This window comes from Nelumbo nucifera, chromosome 2 (genome assembly GCF_055504915.1).
Source record: "Nelumbo nucifera cultivar China Antique chromosome 2, China Antique-T2T, whole genome shotgun sequence".
In the NCBI taxonomy this organism is placed as follows: domain Eukaryota; kingdom Viridiplantae; phylum Streptophyta; class Magnoliopsida; order Proteales; family Nelumbonaceae; genus Nelumbo; species Nelumbo nucifera.
In genome coordinates, this window is record NC_142650.1 from 10,820,361 (window position 1) to 10,830,053 (window position 9,693).

General features: G+C 35.5%; 1 protein-coding gene across 3 annotated transcripts; it reads left to right on the plus strand.

The window, feature by feature from the left end:
* The first annotated feature begins 241 nt into the window (after positions 1 to 241).
* Positions 242 to 8,553, plus strand: LOC104597317 (BAG family molecular chaperone regulator 4). Of its 3 annotated transcripts, none has more exons than XM_010258792.3 (5): positions 242 to 470; positions 548 to 812; positions 1,366 to 1,622; positions 1,697 to 1,843; positions 8,089 to 8,553. In XM_010258792.3, the coding sequence occupies exons 2-5, from the start codon at positions 620 to 622 to the stop codon at positions 8,281 to 8,283; spliced, it is 792 nt and encodes a 263-aa protein (XP_010257094.1). In that variant the 5' UTR covers positions 242 to 470; positions 548 to 619; the 3' UTR covers positions 8,284 to 8,553. The 3 variants fall into 3 exon arrangements, with proteins under 3 accessions (XP_010257094.1, XP_010257095.1, XP_088754971.1); XM_010258793.3 differs by adding an exon at positions 6,720 to 6,765 and having other exon boundaries at positions 263 to 812; positions 8,089 to 8,281; XM_088898845.1 differs by adding an exon at positions 6,729 to 6,765 and having other exon boundaries at positions 263 to 812; positions 8,089 to 8,281.
* Positions 8,554 to 9,693: the final 1,140 nt, after the last annotated feature.

The following is a 9,693-nucleotide window of genomic DNA, read 5'->3' on the forward strand; positions in this document are numbered from 1 at the left end:
ATAGATAATTATATTTTTTAAGTCTTTATACGAGTTTTAGGGTAGTTTACGTGACTAGAAATCAACTCCAATCTGCTGCTAATTGACCCACCACCGACTGACGGGGGAGAGTCAAACAAGTGACCTACCCGGAATAGGGCTCTTATTCCGATGGCCACGCCAATGGCTTCTATTTGACCTTTGGATAACAGTGCCTGACCATTATTTAAACGATAGAAACAGTACATAATAGTATTGTAGCCCCTCCCTATACAATAAACGGAGGTGGTTCTGGCTAATCGCTCATGTTTAGTCAATTTCATCAAGTAAACTTGATAAGCCTTTTGGGCCCTCATCTGTTCCATCTACGATTTTTGATATGAAAAATGATAACCGTAATCTTGTATTATAGAAACCCCTCCCTCTCCTCTCTCTCTCTCTCTCCTCTAGAAAGCTGGAACCAACCAATCGCTCTGTAAAAAGACTGAAAGGTTCCTTTCCCTGTCAAACCTTTCCTTTATCGGTCTTCTTTTTGCTTGCTTACGCAATACTGGTTCTTTTGTTACAGAAACATCTCACCTTTCTCAACCGATACCGACTGCACCTCTTCGATTTCTTTTCTTCTGTTGGTTCGGTGAGGATGAAAAAATCCAATTCAAAAGGAGTTGTGGAGAATGGGAAGAATGAGGCGATCCATTGGGAGCTTAGACCTGGTGGTATGCTTGTACAGAAGAGGGAGGATGGATTAGGTGCTTCAGGACCTATGATCAAGGTCAAGGTCTCTCATGGTTCTTACCACCACGAGATCAGTGTCCCTGCTCAGGCCACTTTTGGTAATTTCTTTCTTTTCTCAACGGTTTATTCATTGATGCTTGCCCATTTGTATTGTTCGCTGTTTCTCAAGTGGGTTCTTCCATTAAGCTAATTTTGGTCATTCTCACATTGTTTTCTGGCTTTTGTCTATTCTCCCGGAAATCACTCTAAATTTGCTAAAATTCGTCTTAATGATAGATTTGGCATTCAAGTTAATTTCGATCTTCTTCTTCTTATTCTTCTTCTTCTTCTTCTTCGTTTCCATTCTGTGCTTCATCTCCGTGGAATTGCTGTATTTGTTTAGGTGCTCATTTCGCATGTGTGTTTAGTGGGGGATCGGGAGGGTAATGGAAGATATGAGATAGTTTCTTTGCATATATGAGAGGGTTTCTCATTACTGGGTGCTGTTATTTCTCTGGGTCATCGATTTTTTTTCTGTCCTTCTAGTTGGTTCCTAGGTAAATATACTTTATTGCCCTTCAAGCTACTTTTGCAAAATTTTCACTTTTCATTATTAGTTTTCTCTTCCCTTAGAAATTGATGTTTATTAGCTTTATGTGATCTTATTGTAAGGGGATCTAAAAAAGGTTCTTGCCAATGAGACTGGTTTGGAGCCCAAAGAGCAAAGACTGTTATTCAGAGGGAAGGAAAAAGAAGACGACGAGTGCCTGCACATGGTTGGTGTGAAAGACATGTCAAAGGTGGTACTCTTGGAAGACCCAGCAAGCAAGGAAAGGAAGCTTGAGGAAATGAAAAGGAATCAGGGAATATCAAAAGCCTGTGAAGCTGTTGCAAAAGTCAGAGTGGAGGTGGATAAGCTCTCAGAAAAGGTGATCCAATTAATCTAAAGGAGCCACTTTTGGCCCATTTCTCTGGTGTCTCATGGGAATGGTTTTGTCTGTAGGTGACCGCTTTGGAGTCATCTGTACACAGTGGCGCCAAGGTCGCAGACAAGGAATTTGTTGTGTTGACGGAGTTACTAATTGTGCAATTGCTAAAGTTGGATAGCATTGAGGCTGAAGGAGAAGCAAAAGTGCAAAGGCGAATTGAAGTTAGTTGTCAACCAACCTTCTGCAATTAAATTTTCTTCTTCATATATGCCTCCCTCATTTTCATGTTCATCACGTCACTATTATAAACGAGAACATATATTAGGCTGCTTTTGGTTTTACATAAAACATATTGCAGAAACTGTTATTATAGGAAAATATTGATTTTTAGGTATTTGGTTGCTACTGCCAGTATAGTGTTACAGGAAGAAAAATATCATCCAAAACTAGGGTAATAACAGGGTAGAAGTGCAGAACAACTTGAACCCTTTCAGAAGTCATTTTACCTGGACTCTTGGATGAGATCATGTTGGTTTTCATTTTAGGTGTCCTACCTGATAATTGTCTCCTTAAATAACTTACACACAAGAAAACCCTAGGTTTCATGGAAGTCTCTCTCTTCCACATGGTCCTAAAATCTAGTTGTCCAACTCATGATCACATTTTACAAATTGGTGTTAAAGTTGCAATTAAACACTGTAAAATTTGACAAAATATTATTTTGTGCATCCCAAAATATTTTTAGGGACATAGTCATGTGGAATCAAGATCCATAACTCTCAGAAGGTATTGCTCTTTTCTTAAATTGCTGGGAAGTTTCATATCCTTCTGATACCACTAGATTTATAAATTATCTGTTTGTGAATATAAAGTTAGCTCCATCCAAAATGAACCGTTACCCAACAATTATTGTCCCTGCTATCTAGGGTCTTGGAGGGGTTAGACTGGATACGGACCTAACCTTTCACATTTTTTATTGCACAAAAATGGTTGCTCTCAGACTTGAACTTTTGAACCTGCATTCTCTCATCTGTCAGCTCAACATTTTACCATTGCACCAAGCCATGCCCACTGCATTACCCAATGTTGGTTCTGGCTATCCAGCATCTTGGGAAGGGTAGACTGGGTATGGGCCCATACTGCACTACTTTTACACAAAGCAGCCACTGTCAGACGAATCTGCATTCTCATGCTTGTCAGCCTGAGAAAAATTCATTTCATGCAGTAGATGGAATTACCTGTGTTACCGTGACCTTTAGAGACCCTTCTAACTACTAGAACAAACCCAAACTTTGGCAGTCATGTTGTAAGCTAAGATTTTACCATCTCACCAAGCAATGGCCCAAGGTTTGGGGCCATACAAGTACCAGAGATTTTGTAACATGATAATAGCTACTGATTGTTAGCATGCCCTTGGTCCTGCAACATACAATGTTTGGGCCAAACACATTCTACGAGGAAAAGAATGACCTTCTGTAGCAGTGTCCATTCCTCTGGCTACTCAAACCCCATAATCCAAATTTCTTGAGGGAGATATTTATATTAGTACATGAAAGGACAGGATATTATTTATCAAAAAAAAAAAAAGAAGAAAGGACAGAATATTATGGAATAGGATCCTTATGATACTAATCTTTTACTGCCTAATTTTGAATTCTTTAAGTCAGACTTTAGCTGATTCTAATACATTTGGTATGATGATTACACACTTCTATATCTCAAAGACTTTTGGACTGTAGGCTGTAGTTGGATTTTAAGCTTAAAATCCATATTGCTGTTGCATTACTTAGATTTTTGGATCTTTAATGGCATAGAACACTATGTCACTATATGCTAGGCAGATCAGATCTTGAGGTTTTAGGATTTAAAGATTCATCATATTTGATCTCCCATATGCTTGATCTTGACATCTTGTTCTCTGTACTTGGTAGCATTCGAAATACAGTAGAAAGAGGAAATTTTTGTGGAAAGTGGAATTTCCATAAGTTGTCTAACAGTTGGGCTTTTTCTTTACATGACTTGGTGTGAATCTTAATATTTCAATTCGTAAGCCATATGGTCAATAATCCATTTGTATTTATAAAAAAAATCCGTTTGTATTTTTTTAGAAATAATAATCCCTTTGTATTTCATTGATTTTTCTTGGGAGGTTCCGCCTTCATAAACCTAATCATGATTTCAATGTAGTGTTAGAGTAAAGGTCATAATATATATTGGTTTATGGTTTACTAAATTTTTCTTAGTGACATTTAGCATATGTCTTGGCAAACCACAAAAGTCTTCAAAAATTAGGATATATAAAATATGGATCATGCAGGTAGCAAGATGGGAAATACGAAAAATCTCAAAAAGTAGAATGTTATTATAGGAAAACTCTACAAAACAAAACTAATACAGATAACTGGTTTCCCATGTATTTTATAGAAGGTCCTCCTATATATATTATCATGGTTTTCAGAACATATGTTTTATGCTGTCAGTTTCATCATCTAAGTGTTCTTCCAACTATATGGGGTTCACTTCATGAATCCTGCTCTCATCATTGCATTCTATTCATTTCTTTATCCATGGTTTTCAAATAATGTTATTATTTATTAACTTAATAGATCAAACAACATATTTTAGACAAAACAATACTAGTGAATTTTGCCATTTTTCAACTGTAGTCTTATTTTATGTTATTTAACTATTATCTATTAGGTTAATCTAAAAAGAAAATTTCAGTTACAGCATTAAGATAAAGTTATGATTTCATTAGGATGCCTTTTAGTTCCCAAACCACGAGCTTGAGCTAATCTACTAGACTTGAGAGGCGTTTGGCAAGAATTTTTGTCTGGTCATTTGGGCTTTTCAAAGCTTGGAAGACCAAAATTTGGTCCTCTGTTTAGCAATGAAAGATAAAAAGCCAGAAAGACCTATGCTCTAAAAATCTCATGGAAGCCCAAAATGGCCAAAAATCTGAAAGCTTCACTATCTTTCTGCACTTAAAATCTTTCATTTAAATAGTTTTGTAGATCATGGTAGATTAGGATACTTACTGAAACGTTCTAAATCGTTAAAGACAAGACCCCAAAAGCTCATTATATCTTTTGGCCATCTAGGCCATTGGAAGATTTTCCTAAAAAGACTTGCCAAACAGTACCTTAATCTTCCCACTCTAGAATAGAGTGGATCTTCAAATCAATATGGTGCATAAAATGTTGAACAGGAAAGGGAACATGGGGTTTTTTGTGGTACATTTTTTTTGTGGCTCCATGGGGCTACACACCAGGGGGTAGCCTGAACCCCAACCCTGGTGCAGACGGGATTTGATCCCAAGTCTCTACTACATCCAGTGGGAGACCTTACCAATTAGCCAGTTGACACCTTTCTCCCTGTGATATACTTGTTGAATTGACTGTATAATTATTTTCTTTTTTATCCCTGTTTCCAGTTGTCAATAATTAAGATGCTAGCTACTTACATTAGAGGTGTCAATAGACTGGTTTTGGGTTGGACCCCGTCCAAATCAAAATCAAACGGATTGGACCAATAAGACATTGAATTGGGACAGTCTGACTTAATGGTTCATATTGGATTGGATTGGACCTGGTCCATCCATGATGGATTTATATTGGGTTGTGTCAGATTGGACCAATAATGGAACAGGTTTGGATTGGAACAAATCTAAATTAAAACGAATTTGAACAGATTGGACAGTCCAGACATTGAATTGGACCAGCCAAAAATGGTCCAAAGTATTCATTGGGTTGGATCGGACCTGGTCCATTTGTAATGGACTCATATTGGATCGGATTGGATTGGACCAAGTCCAGTCCATTTGGCACCCCTACTTATATGTATCATTGAAGTTCTTCACAGAGATGATTCCAAATATCCTTCGCTGAAAATTCAAGTTTGGTACTTGAAGCAATGTGATTTAAGTAAGGGTTTCTATGTCTACATTTATATGGGTCTCTAGAATATTAAAGAAGGCATGGTGGTTTTGTTTCCTTAAAATGACTAGAGGCAAAAAGCTACTAAGGCTTTAATTCTGGTCATTTGCATTGGTTTCAAATCTATTGGCTTCTTTTAGAAGTTGGGTTTCACCTCTCTTGGAGGTCAAAATTCACACTGAACCCTTTGTCATACACCTCAATTTGGCTTTCAGACATAAAGTTCGTCTTCAATGTTCAAGGTGAGGAAATACTTGACAAAGAATACCAAGCGCAGATATATACTATTCGTGCGTGTCAAGAAAAGGCCCAAATATGAATATATGTGTTTGCAAAGGTTGCAGATATGACTAAGTGCTAGTCTTGGTTCAATTTCTACTCGCAGGGTTTCTTGGGTATGGTCTTTCGTCATAAACCTGTAAATTTAGTTATTTATTTATTTATTTTTGGATTAGGTTCTCTATTTCTCTCTCTTAAATTGGGATTCAGTGTTATCAAAGTTTTGACCAGTCAATCACTTCTCAGTTGAAGGCCACGCATCAGTAACTAGTTGGTCAATATACCCATGATAGGGTTGGCTATGACAACTAAGCATTGGCCATCCACTAGTCCTCTTAGTTGGCCATAAAGTTAATTTCAAGTTTTATTTATTTGTTTACTTTTTGAGTTCATCCAATAGTATGATAAGGTCTTCACTCTTAATTAGGGGTGTCTACGGTTAGGTTAACCGAAGCATAGCTATTTTTTCAAACCGAATCGGTCCTACCGGTTTTTTAATTTTTCCAAACTGAAACCGAACTGGTACCACCGGTTAACTGGTTGATCAATTTTGGTTTTTGACCGGTTCGGTTCTTTGGTTTTTTATATTTATATATATAATGCATATATATATATTTATATATAATATATAGATAATATGTGACATGTATATATATATATGTATTATATATAATATACATATAAATATATACCAGTTAGTTTGATTAACCACCAGTTTTTTTTAGGTTAGCCAAAAACCGAACCAGTCCTTCGGTTTTTCAAAAATGCCAAATCGATTGGTTTAGTTAACCGCATTTTTCAGTTCGGTTATTTAGTTTTTTATGCCCACCCCTACTCTTAATGATGTTGCTTCCCTTGGTGACTTGACTTATTTATTTTTTAGAATTCGCAGGTAGTTCAGCCTATGCTGGATGATTCATTAGAAAAAGGTTAGAGTTCTGTTGCTGGTATTAGACTCCATAGTAATTCTTGTTTTCATTTTTTCACTTCTTGGACATCCCTTTGTTTTCTTTACCTCTTTATTTTTTATTCGTAGAAATTTTTAATGTCTGAACTCTGAAGTTTCTTAAATAAAGCATCTTTTGCCTCTCCCCTGTTAGGTTTTAGTCATGAAAAAAAGACAATCCAGCTGTTCAAGGCTTGGGGAGAAATCGTGACAATAGCATTCTATTACATTTTTGTCAACCATGGACCATTCCTTTTACCATCTTGGGAAATTTGAAGGTGTCTTGAGATTTCACTCTCCACTTGGTCTTCGTACCATCTCCATGACATCTGTGACAAGCCTTATTACTAAGTGATAGTGTGGGCCACATGGCCCCAACACAAGGTACCCTTTGCTCCATAACCCATGGAAATCATAAACCCAGGAGTCCTCAAACCCCTGATCTACAAGGAATAAATCCTGGAATACAGGTCAATGACTTGTGTCTATAGTTCATGCTAGACTTATGTCTATAATTCATGCAATTTCCTCGATCTGTGGGGCAAGATAAGGCGTCTTCTAGAGGTTGTTCTTTTGCCCAATCTTGTTAATTTTTTGACTCGGTCCTTCAGCCCAATTCCATAATCATGAGCTGGCATTTTAATAGAATATAGGTTCTTCCCCCTCTCTTGACGATTATTCATGTTAATTACTTTCCCCCTCTTCCGAAGACTATACAGCCCCCCCCCCCCCCCCACCCCACCCACAAAAAAAAAAAAAAAACAAAGAAGATAATGATCATCTTGATCTATATTTGAGCAAGATACAACATATTCCATAAAGGGATAGTCTAACAGTATTTGTATCGTGCACAATTATGGTAAAATCTTGGGCTGACAAGTTGTCTGTAGTGGCCACTTCATGCTAAAAATTCTGGAGGTTATTCTCACATCCCATTCGCTCCTCCTAAGAACCTGGATAGCTATAACCAGCATTCGGTAATATGTGACCATATATTGGTGAACAAGTTGGGTCACTTTTCTTGTTATTTGAAGCAAAAATAAATAAATAAATAAAACTCTGGTTCTTGTTTTGGTTATTTAACAGCACAATAGGTGAGAAAAGCAAAAAAAAAAAAAAAAAAAATCCTTAAAAAGAACTGTTGGCATGTCTTAAGTTATTTTTGGCTTGAGCTGTTCTTTCTGAAACTACGTTGCTATTATTATATTTTTACAATCCTTGCAACCTTTCCTTTTTCGAGTATTGGCTACTTCAATTAACTGCTAAAATTCATACGATACAAATACCAACTTTGATTCCTGAACAGGTTCGGCGTGTTCAGAGCTTTGTAGAGACTCTAGACATGCTGAAGGCGAGAAATTCTAACCCTTTCAGCAATAGCAGCAACGCTGTGTCTGTGACAACAAAATGGGAAACGTTCGAGTCTGGAGTGGGCAGCTTGAGTGCTCCACCCCCAAAGACATCTACGAAAATAACTCAGGACTGGGAACTGTTTGACTGACCTGTTGTTCTTCCTCTTATACTGGTTTGTACGACTTATGGTGGAGTATGACCTTTTCTAATACTTGGAACATTTTCCAGACTAAATGTCACCTCGATTATCTTGGTCTAAATCACTCTCAGTGGTATTTTCTTTGTTTATTTTTTAAATCCTGCTTTGTTCTGAGATCAAACGAGAGATAAAAAACTGAAGTTCTAGTTGGAGCAGTAACTGATAGTTGTACATATATATTTTTTAATAACTTTGTTTCTGTTGAGAAGCTTATCCTCACTTTGGCTTTACTGAGCTCTCCATTGCCATTTGCTTTTAATTCTTTAGATTTCTTTTTTTCTATATTTTCTAATTATCTTATGACAAAAGCAGTAAGCGCCCTCTTTTTAAGGACAATTTTGTCCATCCAGTTTAGTCGTATAAATTAGACCCGTGCTATGTACGTATTTTATTAAGTGAGTTAAATAATAGAAATACACAACTATTTTATATTTTAATTTTTAAATAATTAATAATATTTTATAAATTATTTTTAATAATTTTTTTGCAATGCAAAAATAATAATAATTAATTCCAATTAGGATTGTTAATCAAATTGATGAAATAGACCAAACTGACCCAAGTTGGGTTAGTTTTGGTTTGGCCATTTGTAAACCGACCTAGTCATATATATATATATATATATTTATTTATTTATTTATTCTTTTAATAATATCATTGTAATTTTAAAGTTTAAATCTTTTGAATTGATCAACCAAATTGAAAATTGACCCAAATTGATACCAATATTTTCAATCTGCCATTGACCCAACCGGTTGAATTGTATGAACCGTCACCTGACTTTGGTTCCAGATCTAGTGGAGACCCATGTGATGCATGGACTTTGTTAAGCGAAAGTTAAATTAAATATATAAAGTGTTGATAGAGAACAATTTGACCCATTCGACCTAGACGATTGAACCGATGATCGTGATCCAAATGCAAAAGTAGGTCAAGTCCTGTGTTGGCTTTTAAAACATTGACTAATACAACTCGAGTTGATTGGTTTTCACTAATGGTTAGTCAGTTTCAACTTTCAAGTGAACAATCCTAAGTTTAGGCTTTTTAGCTAAATTAATAGCCTAATCTCTAACAAATAACAATAGTTTAATCTCTAATAATTATTTGTAATTTTATAGCGAAAATACAATAAATAACTAATAAAAATCTTCAATACTTCCAAGTTAATTAATTTTGTGTTTTTGATAAATATTTTAAATTTAATACATAATTTTATTATTTAATCTATTTTTTGTTTTTTAAATAATGTTTAAAATATGATTTAGTATTAAATATTTTGATATTTAAAACATTTAAAATTTAGTTATTTATAATATTATTTAGTTATTTTTTTAAATTATTTATATTTTATATTCTTAT

Excerpts from the sequence above, each read along its gene's own strand:
- LOC104597317 (XM_010258792.3), top strand. The coding sequence starts at position 620 with ATGAAAAAATCCAATTCAAAAGGAGTTGTGGAGAATGGGAAGAATGAG. Across the intron at positions 813-1,365 it reads CCCTGCTCAGGCCACTTTTG|GGGATCTAAAAAAGGTTCTT; the intron begins GTAATTTCTTTC and ends TCTTATTGTAAG. Across the intron at positions 1,844-8,088 it reads AAGTGCAAAGGCGAATTGAA|GTTCGGCGTGTTCAGAGCTT; the intron begins GTTAGTTGTCAA and ends ATTCCTGAACAG.